The sequence below is a fragment of the Copadichromis virginalis genome, linkage group LG20, assembly GCF_057382275.1.
Source record: "Copadichromis virginalis isolate Kocher_CV1m ecotype Utaka linkage group LG20, C_Virginalis_male_GT1.1, whole genome shotgun sequence".
Taxonomy (NCBI): Eukaryota; Metazoa; Chordata; class Actinopteri; order Cichliformes; family Cichlidae; genus Copadichromis; species Copadichromis virginalis.
This window is the reverse complement of record NC_140637.1, coordinates 33,838,243-33,858,828: the sequence shown is the minus strand read 5'-3', so window position 1 is coordinate 33,858,828 and position 20,586 is coordinate 33,838,243. Positions and strand designations below refer to the sequence as shown.

At 43.0% G+C, this 20,586-nt stretch overlaps 3 protein-coding genes across 7 annotated transcripts; all 3 read right to left on the bottom strand.

Annotated features, from left to right (window-relative positions):
* On the bottom strand, positions 1-6,053 carry atp6ap1a (ATPase H+ transporting accessory protein 1a). Its single transcript, XM_085443089.1, has 11 exons — positions 5,894-6,053; positions 5,097-5,223; positions 4,680-4,754; positions 4,397-4,590; positions 3,937-3,977; positions 3,719-3,804; positions 3,477-3,626; positions 2,960-3,117; positions 2,729-2,779; positions 2,287-2,524; positions 1-1,504 (listed from the first exon to the last, which is right to left on the bottom strand). Exons 1-11 carry the CDS (start codon positions 6,019-6,021, stop codon positions 1,295-1,297), a joined length of 1,458 nt encoding a protein of 485 aa, XP_085299215.1. The 5' UTR covers positions 6,022-6,053; the 3' UTR covers positions 1-1,294.
* Positions 6,054-6,823: 770 nt separating this feature from the next.
* Positions 6,824-11,776, bottom strand: tafazzin (tafazzin, phospholipid-lysophospholipid transacylase). Of its 4 annotated transcripts, none has more exons than XM_085443092.1 (11): positions 11,701-11,776; positions 10,417-10,565; positions 9,944-10,072; positions 9,824-9,869; positions 9,649-9,734; positions 9,121-9,201; positions 8,999-9,040; positions 8,853-8,915; positions 8,630-8,682; positions 8,469-8,546; positions 6,824-8,249 (listed from the first exon to the last, which is right to left on the bottom strand). In XM_085443092.1, exons 2-11 carry the CDS (start codon positions 10,523-10,525, stop codon positions 8,148-8,150), a joined length of 789 nt encoding a protein of 262 aa, XP_085299218.1. In that variant the 5' UTR covers positions 10,526-10,565; positions 11,701-11,776; the 3' UTR covers positions 6,824-8,147. The 4 variants fall into 4 exon arrangements, with proteins under 4 accessions (XP_085299218.1, XP_085299221.1, XP_085299219.1 ...); XM_085443095.1 differs by having other exon boundaries at positions 10,417-10,543; positions 11,701-11,773; XM_085443093.1 differs by having other exon boundaries at positions 10,417-10,592; positions 11,701-11,754.
* Positions 11,777-12,493: 717 nt separating this feature from the next.
* LOC146685260 (mitochondrial carnitine/acylcarnitine carrier protein) lies at positions 12,494-18,495 on the bottom strand. 2 transcript variants are annotated; one of them, XM_085443090.1, is made up of 9 exons: positions 18,236-18,495; positions 17,082-17,168; positions 16,780-16,907; positions 15,043-15,133; positions 14,525-14,642; positions 14,325-14,397; positions 14,118-14,227; positions 13,826-13,947; positions 12,494-13,731 (listed from the first exon to the last, which is right to left on the bottom strand). In XM_085443090.1, exons 1-9 carry the CDS (start codon positions 18,335-18,337, stop codon positions 13,669-13,671), a joined length of 894 nt encoding a protein of 297 aa, XP_085299216.1. In that variant the 5' UTR covers positions 18,338-18,495; the 3' UTR covers positions 12,494-13,668. The 2 variants fall into 2 exon arrangements, with proteins under 2 accessions (XP_085299216.1, XP_085299217.1); XM_085443091.1 differs by having other exon boundaries at positions 13,826-13,941.
* Positions 18,496-20,586: the final 2,091 nt, after the last annotated feature.

Below are 20,586 nucleotides of genomic sequence, written 5' to 3'. Positions count from 1 at the left end.
TTCGCCATCTTCACAGATGTTTTATTGGAGGTCACAGCAGCACAGGACCAAACATAGACTATGCTCATCATGGAAAAAACAGACAGAATTCCACATTGAACAGGTTTCAGTGCACTTCAGTAATAAACACAAAAATCAAGTAAAACTACTCGGACTGGAAACTTTAATGCTTCATTATCAGCTTTTTCCTCAAATTGATGGAGAATGTTGGAGTTAATAAATAGAGTGGAAATGATTCCTTTAGCATCCATAAACAGAGCGGGCTCCCTTCATTCAACATCTACACCTCACTGGTCAAATAATGTAAACACAAACACACTAATTACATCAGTTTCACCAACAAATAACTTTTTCTATAACGTACATTTGTTCCTGTATGTACAGTCGTCCCTTTCCTGTGTTAAATGAATCCAGCCTGAGGACTGGGCTCAGTTTACGCCTCAGGTGTTTTTGAAGGATTTTTCCAGAGTCCTCACAGAACAAAAGCTGCACAAACTGTTCAAATTAAACTGTTTCAGTCCGGGCCGAGACTACATGCACAGGACCACGAGTGCATCAGAGGGAGCACAGAGAGTGAGAGCTGTGCTGCTGATGTATGCAGACGTTAGCAGGTTTTTATCCCTGCAGCCTCAGACTCAGCTGAGAAACAGCAAACAATAAAAAACAATTATACGAGCTCATATTACATGAAGTACAGGAAGGTTTAGGTTTTCCATTTTAGGATCATATTAATGCTCAATAAGTAAGTAAATAAATAAATGTAAATAATTCTCAACACAACTTTGGACCCTCGAGCAGTACAGCCAGTGTACAGCCCTGTGATCATCACCAAACAGACGTGTGGCTGAGAAGTTCCTGCTGATGTTAGCTGAGGTCACGGTCACACTGTCATGGAAGGTCTCAGGTTTGAGACCCTGCTGTCACATCATCCCTTCATATTACAGACTGTAGCTGATTTACAGTGAACACAGTCCAGGATAAAGTTTGGAGGATCACCCAAAGATTTGTTCATGTTCTACATGAGTCCGTGTGTGTTTCTCAAAGATCATTAAGGAGTTAATTTGGAGGCAGGACTCTGGAAAAGCATCCAGCCTACAGAGGCTGACACATGAGGACAAACTGAGGCCAGCTTCAGCCCATATTTCAAATATAAACGGACACATTTATGTACCAGTGAATAAAACCTTATTATGATCGCACTGAATAATGCCCAAATACAGATGGAAGGGGGGAGGAGTGGAAGCATTGCAGTGAGAGGACAGAGTGGAGGGTGGACAGGTGTGGTGCAGGTGTGTTACTCTGTCTGTGGCACAGAGATGGCCGGGCCTTTGGGATCATCAAAGCGGTCCATCGTGCGCAGCTGCATGATCATGTGCAGGCCGTAGGTGAGCACCAGGACCATGAGCAGACTGGTGATCAGACCCATCCAGATCCCTGGGGAGAAGAAGCCGGCGCAGTCGCTGGCGTACGAGAATTCACCACCGCTCACATTAAAGCCCTGAATCTGACGGCGAGAAGGAGAAGGGGTTCAAAATGTGGCGTTTGCTTCAGTTCAAACTCACATAACAGGCCAGAAATCTCACTGACATACTCATATGTTTATAAGTAAATTTTTTTTTTTAAATCTATTTATTTATTGAATGAATAGATGCGCTTCTTTGGGGTTGTGTGAGGAAGCATCATAAATATTTACAAGGGGCCGGGTTTAGCCGGGCCGTGACGTAGACAGGAATCCTAGTATACTAGGACACGTGTCCAGAATAAACTGAAACACGGGGAGAAGTTTCACCTACAAAAATGAATCCATTTCACTAATTCAGCCCAACTGATGAGCTGAGGGGGGCTGAGCCATGGTTTACGGCCTTTGGACCAATGAAGACGAGCGGGGATGTGAAAAATTAGCCTCTGTAGCTCAGAGTGTGTATTATGTGTTTTATCCTATTGTAAAGTGTCCTTGGGTGACTTGAAAGGCGCTCATTAATAAAATGTATTATTATTATTATTATTATCATCATCATCATCAGACGGCAGGAAGGCCGGCCACCATTACAAATAAAGTGTGTGCTAATATTTTTATTTCATTTGTAATTTTAGCTTCCAGCTGTTATAAAACCAGTATAATCCAGTTCAAACCAGTATTCTTCTGCAATTATAATTAATATGGTCTGAAAGTCGCTCTGCTCATTGCTGTCAGCACATGCAGACATCCAACAGAGGAACCATTTTACACCTGACATCTTATGTTGGATTTTTATTATTATATCACCAAAGACCAAACAATCTTACCTGGAAGTCTTCAAAGGAGACCCTCCACTGATTGGCTGGGTCTTTGGATGTGCGCGGCATGAGCAGCGGCCACTGGAAGTTGGTGACGGACTCGCAGCGGTAAGAGTACTCGGCGGGAGCGTAAATGTTCCTGCTGCCGTTAAACGTGGCTTTGGTACCGTCGTACTCCAGCTCCACGGCGTCCAGCGTGAACCAGCGCCGTGCCGACACCTTGTAATTCCGCTGACTCAGAGCAAAGCTGAAAAACACCAACGAGCAGAGCATCAAATATCTTTAACAGCAAAACAGGAAGTTTTCAAGAGTGCAGCAGGACTGATAAATGTAAAAGTATAGATATAATATAATAATGCATATGGGTGTGTGTGCGTGTATTCATATCTTTATGGGGACCAGAAACAGGAAGTTTACTACACTTTTGGGGACCAAAATCCTGGTCACTTACATCAGTTTGAAGCTGCGGTGGTTCAGCACGTTCTTATAATTCAGAACCAAACTGAAAGAAAAAAAACTCACGTTAAATTTACACCCGCAGCAGCATTTCATGAAAAACAAAACATTTTAAAACATTTGAATTTCAGACTCCAGTTTGAGCGGCGTCAGAGCTAAGTGATATTCACATCACAGCATGAATGATTGTTTTTACATATTGTATTATGTCACAGGTAAAAAGCACCTGGCTTTGGTTTTGTCGCAGCTTGAGCCGTCAAGGTTGGGGGTGACGTCTTCTCCAAAGGTGGACGGGGTGAGGTCGTGCTCCTCCCAGCGACCGCTGCGCAGGATGCTCACCGACAGGCTTTTAGCCCACAGCAGGATGCAGCTGTTCTCCCCCTCCTGCAGAATAACCAGTGAACAGAAAGGTTCTCCTTACAATGGCATCTGGATTTTCTGCCACAACATCTTTGACGTCAGCGCCACCCTGTGAGCTGCCGACCCAAGTTTCAAATTAGTTTGAGAATATTCTGGATTTTTATTGCAAATCCAACATCGTGTCAATGTCAGCGCGTTAACTTCATTCATGACTTGAAAGTTCTGATTTTGCTCTGCAACAGTTTGTTGTTGGTGGGATTTACAGTGAAACAGAAAACAGCCTTTAGGAAAAAGAGTTCAAATGAATAAATAATCACGATTACAAATATGAAATGATTTAAGGAAGCAGAGTCAAAGTCCTGCTCAGGTATCTGTGACTCCACCTTGAACTCGACGGGTGGGTACGTTTCAGCCCTCTCCTGGGTCCTCCGCTGCTTCTCCCGTTCTCTACCCCTCTCCTTGTGTCCCCCTCTGACCTGCAGCAGCGAGCGCCCCCCACCCAGACCGGCCTCCACAGAGAGAGACGCTGCCTCCTGTGTAGAAAAAGAAAGATGGAGGGAGGGGGGCAGGTATGACAAATGGCTGCAAACATGTATAAATGTTTCTGAATGAGACTCGGACTCACCCTGGAGGGCCGCAGGGCGGTGTAGATAGCCGTATACGGAACAGACTGCGACTTCATGATGTTCAGCACCTGACCAATCACTTCATCTGAAAAACACGCGTCACAGAGAAAACAGTCACAGGAAAAGATGGCAAATAAAAAGCTCACAGATGATTGTGAGAATCGCATGCTTCAGAGTCTGAGCTCCACAGTCACTGGGTCAGATTAAACAGACTCACCGTTTCCACTGAGAATCTCTTTCGCTGACAAGAGATCAGCTCTGAAACGACAAACGAGGCCAGGAAGGATGGATGAGTCTTAATGTCTTTGGAGGAGAGGCTTCAGTGTTTTTAAAGCTCATCCAGATGAAGTGTGTGGGTTATTTCCCTTCTAGAAAATTACCTCTTTAACTTTACCGTGCGACGTTTGAGAAATTGAATTTAAATTTTTAGAAAATGTACAAACAGCGACATCAAGGCCCGTTTAGAAACCATTATAACAGGATCAAAGCCTGTGGAGGACATGACCACAGCTGTTCTATGTGAACTCAGTTCACTGAGCTCAAAATGAGCAAAACTACCAGCTGCAGTCCAAGACAGAGGATGACTGATCATATCATTTGTCACAAAGTAACTGGCAGTATAAAATGTTTACAGCAGGAAATCCCATTAACGGTTAATTATTGAACAGTCAACAGACCCGATGCCGTAGGGCAGTCTGAACACGAGCAGAGCAGGCGACGAGGCGTTCAGTCTCAGCTGGCTCAGCGTCTCAGGGTCCATGTACAGAGGGGAGGTGTCCAATTGGTCCTGCAGCTGGCCAATCACTGCATTGGATGCAGGCCAGGAAACAGCAGGTAAAACCAGAGAGGAGGATGATGACATCAGAGCTCCCTGTGACAGAAGAAAAACCATGAGTGACCGACACACACCTGAGAGTAAACCGGAAACGTTCTGTTTGGTTTGTTTCATCGTGATAATACCTCCAGGTTTGGAAACACATTATCCTGCTTGTTTCCAAAGGCTCCTCCATACATGGTGAAGTCCTCGATGCTCATCTGAAGACCGAGAGGAAAAACAATGAGTCATAAATGTTTTAGACCACAGAGAGCAAAGAGAAACTGTGAGAGACGGTTTTAACCTTCAAACACTGCTGACCTGTGAGGCCGTCTGCCATTAGTTTTAAAAGTCTTGACCAAATTAAATAAAGAAATACCAAAACTTGAAGAGTTCTGATAAATGCGAAAAGGCTACATGATCATGCACATGAACGGGGCGGGGCCATATAAGAGCAAACGAGACGAGGAGCATTTGTGCTTGTGTTTAGCTTTAGTGCCTCAGAAGAAAATAAAAATAAAATAAAAAAATCAAGGACACTCAACAACAGCGTGAGGGTTTACCTTGTCCTGAAGGAAGAGGACTATGTTATGTGGTCCGACGTCCAGAGCTTTCTCCAGGTAGGAGGCCAGCTGCTGCTGCCCAACGATGTGCCCGGCTGTTGGAGGAGCCTGAGCTGGCAGGGAGATGCTGCAGGAGACACCAAGCACAGGTGGAGGAGTCATGAAGTGCTGCTACATAACAAGAAGAGTCCTCTACCAGACAGAATCTGATGGATTCACAGTGAAGCGGTTTTATTATTGTCGTTTCAACCATCTGCAAGAACCTATGCGGCCTTTAATGAGAGAGGACCAAATTATCTGCAGATAAACCTGCATCACGTCAAACAGCACATTCCTGATTTTCTTGCAGATACAGATGATTGAATATTATTAAAACAGGAGAAAAACCCAAGCACTTCACAATGTGAACTTCTCACATCCGAAGACCCTCATCAAAGGCCGTCAAATACATAATTTATTCGTTTTTACAGTATGAAAGCCTTTGATAACACATGCTGCTCTGTCTTCTGTGTGTCAGGCAGCACAGACAGATGCAGGAGTGTTTGCTAGCTGTCAGGTGGACTGCACCCGTCACTCATTGGGCCTGCAGGATATTCTCATGTCACGTTCTCTGACTTAACCTCGTGTTTCAGCCAGTCCGCTCAAATTAAACGTTTTCCGGGCCGTGTACTGTGGTGACGAAGCAGAGAACATAGTTTTTGTCCGCTGTTTGTCTCACGGCTAACCGTTAGCCGCTGAGGTCGCAGAAGGAGCCGCGGAAACGGGACCAAAATCAGTAAAACTTCACGGCTACGCACCTTCCGCTGGTCCACAGCAGGAGCGGCACCTGCTCGTCGCAGCTCGCCAGCTTCAACACGTTCAATAAAGCGAGAAAAACGGCCACAGCCGCAGTGATGCGCCGCCGCTGCAGTGCCCCCGCCGCCATCTTTACAGCCTCTGACAGCACGCTCGTGACGTTTCACGAGATCACTTGACCAGATCACGTGACAAGACGGCGCAGCGGCGGATGTGAAAAAGGAATTTTTATTTTTACTTCAAATGTATCAACGTTTTAATATTCTATTATTTGTAAGTGTTGTTTTATTTTGCTAATATTAGACACAATGTAGTAATGGCAAATAACCATGATTTATTGTTCACGTGATACTATTATTTCAATGTCATTTAATGTTATTAAATGTTTTCTTTTTTAAATACAAATACAAGTATTATTTACTGTAACAGATATATTGGAAACCGTAATTCCCTTCGACATGTCCAATTAATCATCCAAAGTGAGAATATTTAACTTTTCAAAGAAACATCTTAAAAATTACGTTCTGCAAAAATATGGAAACATTCACGATTTAGCATAAACTGGTCATCTTTAGTGGCTTAATGTACACTTTGTCTACATCAGGGGTGCTCAATCCCAGTCCTCGAGAGCTACTGTCCTGCAGCTTTTAGATGCATCCCTACTCCAACACAGCTGAATCAAATGTTTGATCACCTCTTCAGCATGCCATCAAGTTTGGAGAAGGCCTGATAACAAGCCATTCATTTGATTCAGCTGTGTCGGAACAAGGATGCATCTAAAAGCTGCAGGACAGTAGCTCTCGAGGACTGGGATTGAGCACCCCTGGTCTACATAAAGTGTAAGGTTTGCTAAGCACTCATTATGCCACCAAACTGTTCGTGGATCTGTTAGACTGGTGCAGAGTTTAAAGATGAACCACAAATGGAACAAATTCAAACTTAGAAAAGTCCGATTCTTTATTGGACTTCACATCAAGTATAGGAAAGAGTGGCAATCACATTAAGGCGATACACTTATAAAATTAGCACAGATTTTGTCCCTTATAAAATCCTTTTTGTCCTCTGTGATAAAATAAGTTATGTACATCGGTGATGGGGCAGCATTCAGGGGTTTTAGGATTAACGGGAAAACTTTGATTGAAAAAGAAAATTATCAACACAACTCAGAGATGACTGAAAAACAGCAAGGAGCAATCCAATGATCAAACATAACAGTGCGATTACCTCAATCATTTACTGCCTGAACATCTTTCTGATAACAGCTGCAAACATCTGGCATGCAGCACTTTGACTTCCTCATGCACAGAGGAGCATGATGAGTACTAATATTTAGTAGTTTAAACAACAGCAGCTTTACATCTTAAAGAAAAAAAGAACTGGTTATTAAACAGATCATCAAAATTGAACAATTCAGCAAAACTGAGAAAAGCATTCAGCTGGTGCAGAGCCCGATCAGAGCAGGATCATTTCTCCCACACTGACAAGTTACCAGATAAAACGTGCACTCCATGACCCGTCGGTGAGCAGCTGCTGTCTGTTGCTAGGTGAAACCTCCTTGTTACTTAGAGCCTGGCAGAAATACTTATTCATACATAGTGACTGGTGGTTGCCAGGCAGTCACCAGGTGCTCACCCTAGTAACTGGGACTTGGTTAACTAGTCTTGGTTTGCTGCCCTTTTTGAGATCTATTGTGTGTTTCACCAGTAAGAAAAAAAACAAAGTTCAAGGCTATTGTTCACCGCACCCTCCCCCCCACACACACACACACACAAAGGTCATGAGGTTCACTCGCCCATCCATCACCCGACCTCCTCTCTCCTCCTCAGACTCAACACCAGCTTCTGCTGCTGCTCTGGACTTCAAAGTTGGATGACATGAAAAGCTGAATCATCAAAATCAAAATGCCTTCTGATACCAAGGAGGTAAAAGAAATTCTCCTGAGGGCTTCTGGTTCTAAAGGGTCCCAGAGAAACCATGTATTCATATGTAATCAATCATTCATACATCTGCAGTGCTACTCGTCCTGTTTAGGTGTGCAGTGGACCAACCTGATTTTGAAGCAATAACTGAATTACAAAATGAGTTTGTTGCATCCAAAGTTACAGAAATGCTCGTTTACGACTGTCAGCGAAACACTCTGAGGCTCAGTGATGTCTCCGTGTGGAGGTGTGGGAGCTTCTCTGTACATGGGGTGTTATCCTCAGGGCTGATGTGTGAAGGACCAGTGTCTGCAGGCAAACGCAGGACGGCTAGGACTCAGGATCTGGTCTCTACCTGCTTGTGCAGGGCCTCGGCCTGGGCTTTCAGGCTCCGAAACTCCACCTGGACGAAATCCGTCAGGGTCTTCCTCATTTCCAACTGAGGGGAAAATTTGAAACGTACATTCAGTATCTGTTATAATTACTTTCTACATTTGAGAAAGTGAAATCTGTGAGAGTTAGTTAGGATTCAATCATGGTGTTCATGGTGACGTCCTGAAACCTCCTGTTTTATCTGACAGAAGAAGTTTTTTGTTGTTTTTTTACTTGCTGGTGTCAGCGAACTTCATGACAGCACCTTAGATGAAGCCGTGCTCACCTGGCTCTTGTTTTCAGCTCGGAGGGTTTCAACGAGATCTTTGACACTGAACGGTTTCCCCACGAGGACGGTGATTCTCTGGAAGACAACGAAATATGTTGAAAAACAAAAAACCCTCAAAGATCCGAACACATCCTGGAGTCAGACTGAAGGCGTCTCACCTTGCCCGTGCGAGGAATGTAGGGCTCCACGTTGGGCAGCACGTCGCTCAAACCTGACATGAAGCAGAGAAGAAGTGATGCGTTTCCTCTGTACCTGCATCACTGCGTGGCGCTGTTCGCTGACCTTAAGCCATCAGACTGCTGCTACCTTGCTAATGTCTTGTGGTGACATCTTAATCTGTAGTCTGAGATATTCTGAAGCCATAACAGGAGCGTCACTCACCCACGTGCCAGAGCGGCAGGATTATCGGATTAAGCGAGCACTCCGCTATCAGCCGACCAACACCTAAAACCACAGAAGCACAAATGTTCACACTGATGATCACAGCACGACATCTGCTCCAACAGAGACGCACAAACTGCGCTCACCCCACTTTAAACGTATGAATTCCTCCGTCATGTTGATTTTGCCTGAAATAAAATCAGAGAAGAAGAGTTCATTTTCACAGTAAGAAAAAAAATAACGACATGTGAGGAGGAGGTTCACAGACCTTCTGGAAAGACGTGCACCCACTCTCCTTTGTTCAGCTTCTCCAGAATAAAGTCCATTCCTTTCTGGTAAACGCCATCACCTACAGACACAAAACGGTTTTACACACGTTTTGATCACTTAAATAATATCGTGTAACAATGTCAGTGTGCCTGTTTGCATGTAAGAGTCTACATGGACTTGTCCCATTAAGGTCTGTGAGCATTCCTCACTCATTTCTGTCTATTATGTCAAGGCTTTTTGTTTTCTCTTATATTTATGTTATTCGTTTATTAGTAAGTTTAATGCGACTGGCTGCATGACTGTGGAAATTTGCAGTTTTGCTATAATCAGCCAGGTTTACAGTATGTTTGATATACTTGTGTTCGTGTCTTGTCCTTGTTAAATAATGGAAAGAAAGAAAAAGAAAACGTCTGCTGAAGGTTTTCTGTCATTCACAGGACAACAAACTGAAACAGTAAAAGCCCGACGTTCAGACTTCTGCTCGGATACTTGGCTCATGTGGTGTGATGCGCTCAGATGGGCTTACCTCTGCAGACGGGAACACACTTCCCTCGGCTGAAGAACCTGGAGTGCAGCTCTTTAGTGAAGCAGATGTCAGATGCTGTAGGTGTCCTGTCCAATCACAGGTAAGTGAAAATTACACGTCCCTGCTTCTAAAACATTAACAGGCTGAAGCTCAGAAGAAACGAGATGAAGCTCACCATCGCATCTTTTTGAAGTTCCACAGCTGCCTGAGCCTCAGGATGCCTGCCGCAAACACACGCCGTTACCATCCAAGTGTTAACCAGCAGTGAGATTTCAGATCGAGTGTCTGCTCTTACCCCAGATGTGCGGATCATCCATACAGGACTGGTGGTTGGATAGAGTGATGAGGGGCGTGTCCGAAGGCCTCTGGTCAACCAGGTTCAACAGTACCTCGTGGTTGTGGACCGTCAGACAGTTCATGTACTCTTAGGAAGAAGAGCAGGAGGCAGGATCAGTCGAAGGTTCTCTGAGTGACATCCAGAAAATTAAGATGAACGTAAAATTTGCTTTCTTCTCGTTGATATCAGCAGCTCGCTTTCCCTCTAACTCCTCTGTGAAGCCACATCACTGTTATCTTCGTCCTCGTGTAGACTCTGTGCTGTACTGTGTATTTTATTTAACAGTACAGTTCAGTCACTCATGCTCTCACTGAGCATAAACACCCAGAGACTGTTGGAGGCAACCAAGGGACTTGATTTTCTTTTTAAAGAAGTGCAGTTTGCTGCTAATAAGCGAGAGTGTACAAGTTATCATTCAGCTTATAACTTACTGGTCCAGAAGTAGGAGTAGGAGCCCACCATGCCCATGATCAGTGAGCTGGAGACCCTCCACGGCAGAGCGGGGCATTGAGGGAACGGCCATCTCACCTCCAGGGGCATCACGGCGCTCTGCTGACACTACATCCACACACACACTCACCTGAACACAAAGCCACGCAGGGGGAGGCTGAATGACAGAGACAGCAGGTGGCGCTCAAACCAAACTCCTGCTGTCATACTGTAAGAGCTAATCTTCATTAAAAGCAACAACTTTATTTGTTTGGTTTTTGTTTCCTGTCAACAAAACATTTTGTCTGCTGCGTTTGAAAAGCAAACTCCTCCATGTGTTATATGATTAAAAAGAAAAACAGCTTCCCACATATAACCGTATGTAACGATAATAATAATAATAATAATAATAATAACTCCATGTGAGTCCCTGTATAGTTTCTGTAAGGATTTTTATTTGCACTGAAAATGTTCAAAGAGGACTCAACATGCTCCTGTCTGCACACCTCAGGGTTAACCCTGAACTTACTTTGATACGGTCAAATCCTGCATGGTGACTCAGACCTCTGAGGTTTAAACCCAACTACGAAACAGGAAAGTTATCTGAAAACTGTCGTTTTTGTATCTCAGCCACTGCCAACTACAGTTTATCCGAACAACGTGTGTCCTCGAGTACATCTTAGAGTTTTATGCTATGCAAAAATAAAACAAAAACCTGTTGAAATGATGTTTTGGACCTTTAGGACACCGTAGCCACGCGAAACAGTAAAGTAAGTAAAGAACAAACAAAAAAATCAAAAGAAACTTAAAACGAACCAAATTTATAAAGTTGTGTCTTTGGAGTCTTTGTATTGTCTATAAGAGACCAAACTAAGTTTGAATAAATTCCACGTGGTTATATTTATGTCTCACAGCTGTCTCATTAGCTCACGCAGCTTTAGGATGAAGTGAGCAGGAAGAGCAGCCGGCTAACGTTAGCCTGTTAGCTCCTAGCCAAAGTTTACGGCACACTGACTTCTGAGAGACGTGATAATGAAAGAAAACAACGAAAAAGTTCATAGTTCAAAATTGAACTCATCCGAGTTAAATGTTAAAGGAGTGTTGTCTCAGCTAACGGTGCTCGGCAGCTGCACTCACATTATGTCAGATTAGCTAAAAACGGGTTTTATTTCCTCAGAAATGCAGAAAAAAAATTCGTCGTTAATTTTTCTGAAACTGCATAAAAACATTTAAAGACATGAAAACTCCGACAGCTGCAAACATCACCACATCTTACATTTCCTCACCTTTCTCCTGTCTCCTGCTAACAGGCTGATGGTCACCAACCCCGGAAGCTGTTATCACGCGCTGAACTATGGGTAATGTAGTTTTCGGTTAAACTTTAGGTTTTCCCTGTTTATTACAGATGCGCGCAATTTATATTTATGTTTCTTTCAAACACGTTAACGCTCCATAAAATAAGACGACTTCAAGACGCTGTTATTTCCTTTAAACGGGTTTAATGTAGTCCATCAACCTCTTCAGCAATGAGAAACGAGGTTTTATGGGTAACGGAGTCTGGGAAGTAGGCCAAAGGTGACGGTTTTTTTCTTTAATTGGACCTTCTCTGTAAGAAAATAATAATTAAACACAACATATGTAGATGGCTCATTTAGTATTCAATCAGGATACAACTTCTGGAAGTAGCCAGTTATTACAATAATACTAAACTGCAAAAGCCCCGAAAATGAAATAAATAAGTACTGCGTTAATAGCAGCACTCAGCACCCCCACTCCTCTGTGTTATGCTGTCAGCATCGATGATAAGGAAATCTAGTCTATATTAACTAAACTAAAACTTTTGTCTATTGACAATGAAGGTCAAGATTAAATGCTCGGCTGACCGTGGTATTCATGTCCGCAGGGCCTATATATTCTTGTGATGTTTTGATCTTTAAAAATTGTTGGTAAAATAAAGTTTTCACAGATTTTCACATGTGAAACGTACGCACAATAGTAATTAAAAATACAGCTTTCCACAGTGCATGTTCATGAATATGTCTGTATTTTTTCAGTGAATTAGAAAATAAAATTAGTAAAAACAGTTTATATTTGAATTTATTTTGTTCAATGCAATCTTTAGATTCCATACAAACATTTTTGGTCTCATCATTATCGTCTGTTTTGCTTGTTATTTAAAATGACCATAAAGAAAAAAAACCTCTTGTGCTCCGTCATGGCAACAGTATTTGCATAATTTCTGCTGTGTATTTGTTTGGTCTCAACTCCTGTTCAGGTCTCGCAGAGGCAACATGATCTCTTCAAAGGCTTCATATACAAATGCAGATGGAGCCCTTTGCCCCTGCAGTGGGCCAGTGGCCCATTTAAAGCAATTCCATGTCTAGCAAAGTGACGTCATCTATTTAAATACTTGGATTGAAGAAATACTGATGCTGGTATCTCATCACCATCCAGCAATGTCTGTTTGGGAGCTTAGTTGTGCCTGTGTAGCATTCACACTGTATTATTCTCTCTAATAAATAGCATGTACTTCACATTCCAGGGTACATACCAGGATACTGGACACACGTACAATTATTATGACTGCACTGGTGCATACGAGCAGCTGGGAAACTCTGCTACTACTGACAAAGGAAGAGGAGAGGGGGGAGGCATGTTTGGAGGCAGTGAGAGAGAAGGACAATTCATGAATGTAGTGAAGGAGGACAGGCAGAGAGTCGGTGTGACAGAAGAGGATGCAAAGGCAGAGAAGATGAAGGCAGATGATCTGCTGTGAAGAAGAAGAAGAAGAAAAGGTCTGGAACTTGTAAACAACAGGACCTGAAGATTTGCTGAAACTTTCAGTTTTGAGACGCCTTAACGCCCACTCACATCCTGGGCCATCTGACCTCAGGAAATCACATGATAGGGTGGGGCCAGGTTTCACAATGAGCTCATCCGAAACTCTGGCTGATTGTGACCCACACCCGCTTTGACACCTTGGCTCATGTGATTAGAGGATCATCAGGGGGTCCTTTGTCCCTCTGTGGGGGGAAACTCCCACAGGGTTTAAATCTGGGACTCTCCACCATTTGACTCTAGAACTGAAGAAGCTGTCTCTCAAATTGTACGTTTCCACTGCTCCCAATCTCAGGAACAATGACAGACGCCACGTTTTTGGAAAATATATTTTTAAAAGTTTAAAAGTACACGTTAGATTTATTTCACCAACACTGTTTGAGGGAGAAAATCTCCAGTTACTGCTTCGTCGTCTTTCACCAGCTCGGTGCGAGCAGGTTCAGGCCCTTTAATGCCACCTCAAATCCCAGAAAACAAGCCTGAGAGGGAGAGAGGAGAAGAAAGCCATGATGAACACGTGTGCACTGTACTGATATCAGGGGTGAGATGTATTAATATTTGAATGAGTGTTACAGCGTTGGCTGGGAAGGCTCGCAGGAAAACTGCATTGAAGCCCTTGTAGAGAGCTTTAGGTCCTTCTTCTCGAAGCAGTGCTCGCAGGACATCAGCCAGACCTCTGTACTTCCCATCTGCAGCTACACACAAACACACAGTTTACCCATCCAGTGTTAATCTTATCCAGATAATAAAGCTAAGCTGGAAACGTCACAAACCACTGACTGATGTCATGGTGTCCTTGTTTTATGTGGTCTAAAAATCTACTAACGAAATGAAAATACTAGCTTCACTTGGACTCAGCTCTGACCTGTCTGGAAGTTGGACTTGAGCACGTCTGGGGGAAGAGCAATCACCCAGTTTAATATTCCGGCTACACCACCAGCCAGGAGGATTCTGGGAGTGCTGAGCTGAGACACACTGGCACACAGTCAGAGAGAAGTGAAAGCACAGATTTACAGCATCTGACAAATCTTTGGTCTTTATAGGAGTTAGAACTGTTCAAATGGATACTGACCTTTGACCCTCAGGGGTCAGGACATCCTTGAGATATTCATACGTGAGGAAGTACAGACCGCTAGAAGGCACGTCTGAGACCGAGATGGAGAGAGAAACAGTCACACCGCTAAACCTCAGGTCACCTCAGCTCCTCTGCTCGAGGTCACACAACACTGTCACGCACAAACATACAGATACACAAACCACAGTGCAGCGTACCTCTGATCAGAGTGAGCACAGTTCCTTTGTAGACGCTGCGGATCCCCTGCTCCTTATAGAGCCTGACCGCACAGTCCAGCGGACCTGCGTACTTGGACCTTCCACCGCTCGACTGCACCTGGAAAACACACATTTCACAACATTTACTTAAATACATAAATATATGTGTCAGTCATGCCTTTAAATATGTGTTGGATTAAAGCCTCCCATGGATATTAGTTTATAACTAGTCAGGTTATGGTATAACCACACGAATAAAAGTTACGCAACTGATGTTTAAAGCTGGATATGTGAGCAGAGCGACTTCTGCACGTGTCTGTGAATGAAGAGCATTTGCTCTCAAAAAGCACCGTAAATTATAATCAACCATAAAACAAGTGTTTACTTTGGATTCTAATTATTTCACAGGAACCTGACTGCACACGTACACGCACACACACACACACACACACACACACACACACACACACACACACACACACACACACACACACACACACACACACACACACACTTACCTGTAGCAAGCATTTGATCCTCTCTCCTGGAGCTACTATCACTGTAGTGAAGACTCCTGCCAGACAGCCGGACAGGAATATCTGATGGTACCTGAACAGAGCAGGTGATGGAAGTTCAGCTGTGTAGAAGTCAGACTCACTCCCAGGCAGCCACCTCAGTAACAGCTGGGTACTCTTCCAGGCAGTTATCATGAACCATGACCCAGATTAATATTATTTTTCGTTTCCCTGGTCAGCAGGACCAACAGCATCTTATACGTATTTGAAACAGCTGTTTCCCTCTGGAACATCTGCTTCTACAACTATCTCTGCACAGCTGCAGAATTCTTTCAAACTCAATTCAGGATTTTTTGAATATTCGCTCGCTTTGAATCTCCACCAGCAGCTGAGGGAAACGTCTGCCTCTGTAGCTGCAGATGCAATATTTGCACCAGTTAGTCTGCAAAGAGCAGTTTCTTGTTGCTGCGCCTGTGAGTCAGCTGCACATCAGTAGGGTGTTGATGGGGAAACCTGAGAGTATTTGGACACACTTCCACACATGAGCATCTTTAAGAGCAGCTTTAAAACATTCTTACAACAATAAATGAAGATTCAGAGATCAGATCGCTATGATGGGTGGATTAGGGCTTCTCTTCTTGAAATAGCTTTCTGATTGGTTGGATTGAAATGTGGGTGGGGCTTCTAGACCAAAAATGAGACTGCTACTTATGACATCATACAGATCCAAGAGTAGAAAAGAAACTGACCAGTTTGAAGCCTGAACTGAAGTCATCTCGTTATTGGATCAATAATGTTTCGTAATTTCTCAAATTTTATGTGCAACGTATTTTAGTGCTGAGATTTTAAATCTCAGTGGGTCTTTCCTGGTTAATTAAATAATAAAATGTAAAAATTAATTAAAAGTACTGTAGACACACTGAGCTCAGTATTAAAACTATGGCCACCAGTGGAACATCAGTGCCAGGAAACAAAGGATATCAGGTCCTCTCTGAACACAGGATACTGTAGTTCTGCTCACTTAACTACAGACATGCTGACTGTGTTGCTATAAAGTCTTCAGAGGTGAGACAGAAGCTACCAGTGATCGCCAACTCATGCTTAACATTTCATATGTACGTCAGGGTAACAGGACGGGGGTGTGAAGGGGGCGTGCTGCTTCAAATGAACGAATGACAACAGAAGGAAGGGAGGCAGGGCGAGAGTTATATATAGAGAAACACACAAGCGACAGTGTGTAAGCTTTGGAGGAGTGTTTGAAGGTTAAGGTGACGTTTAATGATTGGATCTAGCCTTTTAGCTGTGATAGTTACACATTACTGATGTTGAGCCTATTTTAAAAACAGCTGGATGTGTAACAGGTCTGCTCCAGCCTACAAACACAGACGGGGCTAAAGAGAAAGTGCGCTCTCTTTCACTTCTAAGGTGTTAAGCAGGTCTTAACATTGGATCAATTCAGCCTCAGATGAACAACAACACATGAGCCTTCACACCAACTCACTCTTAAACAAAAATGAAGCCAAAAAGCAGAAGCTGTAAGAGCACCCCATGATTCAGCAGCTTTAACAGCAATGAGCTGAAGCAACTGTTTCCTGTGTGACTTCATGAGTCTGTCACGTCACTGTGGAGTTTTATTCCACTCATCTTCACAGTGTTTCTTCAGTTCGATGTTTGCAGCATTCATTTATGCACAGCTCTCTGAAGGTGTGTGTGTTTGTGTGTGTGTGTGTTGGAACTAACATGAGCGGTTTTCCAGAAGCCGTCTGTTGGAGCTGTTTTCCAAGACCAAACCCAAAGAAACTGATGGCCATCATAGGAGCCACACCTGCCAGGGGCGCCCCCATGCCTTTATAGAGACCAAGGATACCCTGACACACACACACACACACACACACACACACACACACACACACACACACAAATGATTTTAAATGAGTTTCTAGTTTTTAATTAAAGTGCCTATACTTCAGTTGATGTGTCACATGTTGAAAACAGAGCTGCGTGGCTGTGGCCTGTGTGACTGTCCTGCAGAAAGCGCTCACCTCTTTGGATACGGTCTTGCGTAAGCAGTCATAGGTTCCTGTGTAAAGCACATACTGAGCGGCTTTGGGCTGTGTTTGTAGTCTCACCTGAAACACACAGTTTAAATAAGAAGAATTACACACACGCACAAACACACACAGTGACCATGCAGGAGGATTGCTGAGTGCTGTCAGACAGGAGGAGACACCCACTAACATCTGCTGCTCTGTCACTGATAAACAGGGCGGTGCTGCGCTCATGTGACGGTTACTGCGATGCTGTGATCAAACTGTTTCTTCACAAAGACTCAGTGTGTCGCACACAAACACACAGACGTGGTTTAGATAGACTACAAAAAGATCTGGATTAAAAATAATGCCCATGTTGTAACGATAGGTTGTTGGTATTTAGCATTTACATTAGATTTCTGCACATTCAAAGTTTCTATATGGTAAATGGCCTGCATTTGTATAGCGCTTTACTCAGTCCCTAAGGACCCCAAAGCACTTTACACTACATTCAGTCATTCACCCATTCACACACACATTCACACACTGGCAATGGCAGCTACATTGTAGCCACAGCTGCCCTGGGGCGCACTGACAGAGTATGCACAATTATGTGAATAATAAAGTTATAAAAATCATAAGCAGTTATTACTTTAAAAAACTAAGTTATACGTTTTAGAAAAGGTGAAAATGCGACAGTGAGAGTAATGAGACGTTTCTATTGTGATGTGTTCAATACATGTGATGCTTCATCCCTTTACTTTGTTTTCGTCAGAAATCTGATTTTAACTTCGGGAGTTTGAGCTGCACACTTTGTACCCACGCTGTGACATTTCCTCGACAGTCTCCCGCTGGCTCTAAGCAGCCTCATTACTCCGTGTTCAGGTGGCCGCCTCGGCAACAGTTTAAGCCGATTTGTCGGTAATCTCTTTAGCACCACGATCTGACATTTCCCGTGACTTCTTGAGAAACATTACCCCCCGACACACACACACTCACACACACACACACACACACACACACACACACACACACACACACACACACACACACACACACACACACACACGGGCACACACGCGGGCACACGTGGACGTGGACTGAATGTTTCTGTCTAAAGGTCTAAATCAGCTGTGTTGAAGCTCGGCTCGGGCTGCAGCTCTCACCTTGATGGTGTCCAGTGGGTGTCCGGCCAGCAGCAGACACGCTCCTCCGACACCCCCAGCCACGAAGTTCTTGAACGGAGACTCTCTGGGCTTTTCCTCCATCCCGCTGACCCCGCATGGCCCGAGTACACAGCCGGGCAACCTCACCACCTCACACCGCTGCTGTCCAGGGAGGGGAGGGTGCGACTGTCAGCTGTCTGTCTGTGGGTCTGTCTGTGTGTGTGTCTCTGTGTCTGTCTAAGCGCGTCTCTCTCTCTGTGGACTTTGTCTCTCAGAGCTGAGCGGAAACGAGAAGAAGTCTGTGAAGGTTCTCAGAAACGAGAAGAACAGTTATTCCTGTAAATAATTTATCTTCACAGTCACCCCTTCACATGTCCATAAACTCTTTGCTTTAGTCATATGGCGCACTTTAAACCACTGTTTTATATTTTTGTAGCTTATAAAAATCTGCCGCAGGTGTATTCACAGGTAAGGTTGAAACAGGGGATACAGCGCCCTCTGGTGTTCGCAGAGCGAAAGATGTGGTTTCTTAACACTGTCCAAAGTAAAAATACTACACTGCAATAGTACACCCGAGGGTCCTTCACTGCTGCAAAGTCTTCCTTACCTCTGCTGAGGAGGTCCTGCTTCCGGCAGTGTTTGTGTGTCTTCCCATCTGAAAACACAAAGACTTTTGAATAAATTCAGATCCTGCAGATGGCGTCATGTTAACGGTCCATTGAAATTCAGCTTCCATCCACCAGCGTCTTCAAGGTCATCTCTAGGAGTTATTGGTGGAAAATGGCCAAAAAACCCCCAATTTTTCCTAAAAGTGTGATATGTATCATCAAAATCTACAAAGTAACATAAAACATGTGAAATATGCCACATTTGACGTCTTCTTCAAGGTCAGTGGATCGATCTGAAGGTCAAAATGATAATAATGCTGCATAGTGCTATTTTAAACTTCTCTTTCCCATTGTTCATATTGACAACAATAACAAGGAAGTGGATAAAAATAGGGAATCGTACATGTGGATTGTAAATATTGTGGTACTTTGGACCTCTGACTTCTTCTTCCAGGTTAAATAAGGTCAAACTTTCACAAAACATTTTTTATCTTTAAAACTGTGCTTAAGATTCTGCTTGTTTGTTCGTACTGGCTACATTGAGGAAAGGATACCGGTGTATGGTGACTTTCACATCATAGCTGCATTCTAATATCATCTCACATTTGACCTCTGTTTTACATTTCTGCCTTTATTGATCCTAAAATGTGCAAAATCTTTAAGGAAAGTATTTTCAAGAGGAAGAGAGAAAACTCTGCTATTATGTAATAACCTCAAGTTATTCATGTCCGGTTGTTTACAAAGTTATCCCCTCTTACATGTTTATATAAAAATAGAATATTATTCCCTTAACAGTATATCACTGCTCAGAGAGAGAGAGAGATGCCTCGGTGGACGTTTGTGCTTCTTGTTCACACGTCAATTACTGTGACTTGCATATTTTATTCAATAAAACTCTAAAATCTCATGTAGTACAACGTTTAGGTAAATAAAAAGCCTAAGCTGATCATTAAAAATGGTGATGAATTAAAAGTACATAAAGTATTTTACTTTTGAAACTGTTCAAATCAAGAATTTCTAAGACTGACGCACCTTTTTCCAGAAATTTTATGTTCTCAAATATCAGACTGGCTCAACAATAAACATGGGACTTTAATTATAATTTTAAAAAGTAATAATAACAAAAGTGATTTTTCCTCATCCAGAGGATTACATGGAGATATTCATAGTTGGATGAAAGGGTCTGTAGCTTCGTCTTTAATATGGACACTTATATTTATCTCATACAGAGGCTGGTACACTTTCCAATGGAATACCGAGAAGACTTTTTAACTTATTATAAAAAGGCTTTTGATAAGTTAATAAGCTCATTTCAAAATTACACATGTGCTCTTCCTACCAATCTCAGAAGCTAACAGCCGAAGAAAAGTCAACAGTTGCAGAGGTCTGAAAGAAATATCAATTTAATTGAATAAAGTATGAAGCTTCTCTTGGATTTCTGAAATTCCTGTTAGTTTCATTTTAAATATGCTAGTCTGTAGAATAAATTTCAGTAGTTTCTCACGCCTGTCCTCCTGTGTGCGTCATGAATTTTATCATATAATCATGAGTTATATCAGTATGATTATTTATCTCTTTATCAAACGTTCATATTTCTGTTCATTAGTAATTATGCCAATTAGGTCCTTTTACACATAAACTAATGAACAATATTATTCCGGCGAATTTGTAAAATAAAAATAATTTTCTCGGTATAATAAACCATCAAACTGTCACAGGGGGAATAAATAAATAAAACCACTC

Excerpts from the sequence above, each read along its gene's own strand:
- atp6ap1a (XM_085443089.1), bottom strand. The coding sequence starts at position 6,021 with ATGGCGGCGGGGGCACTGCAGCGGCGGCGCATCACTGCGGCTGTGGCC. Across the intron at positions 4,591-4,679 it reads ATGTGTTTCCAAACCTGGAG|GGAGCTCTGATGTCATCATC; the intron begins GTATTATCACGA and ends CTTCTGTCACAG. Across the intron at positions 3,978-4,396 it reads AGACTGCCCTACGGCATCGG|AGCTGATCTCTTGTCAGCGA; the intron begins GTCTGTTGACTG and ends TTGTCGTTTCAG.
- tafazzin (XM_085443092.1), bottom strand. The coding sequence starts at position 10,525 with ATGCCCCTGGAGGTGAGATGGCCGTTCCCTCAATGCCCCGCTCTGCCG. Across the intron at positions 9,735-9,823 it reads AACTTCAAAAAGATGCGATG|GACACCTACAGCATCTGACA; the intron begins GTGAGCTTCATC and ends GTGATTGGACAG. Across the intron at positions 8,683-8,852 it reads CCTGCCGCTCTGGCACGTGG|GTTTGAGCGACGTGCTGCCC; the intron begins GTGAGTGACGCT and ends GCTTCATGTCAG.
- LOC146685260 (XM_085443090.1), bottom strand. The coding sequence starts at position 18,337 with ATGGAGGAAAAGCCCAGAGAGTCTCCGTTCAAGAACTTCGTGGCTGGG. Across the intron at positions 17,169-18,235 it reads ACCCACTGGACACCATCAAG|GTGAGACTACAAACACAGCC; the intron begins GTGAGAGCTGCA and ends TGTGTGTTTCAG. Across the intron at positions 16,908-17,081 it reads GCAAGACCGTATCCAAAGAG|GGTATCCTTGGTCTCTATAA; the intron begins GTGAGCGCTTTC and ends TGTGTGTGTCAG.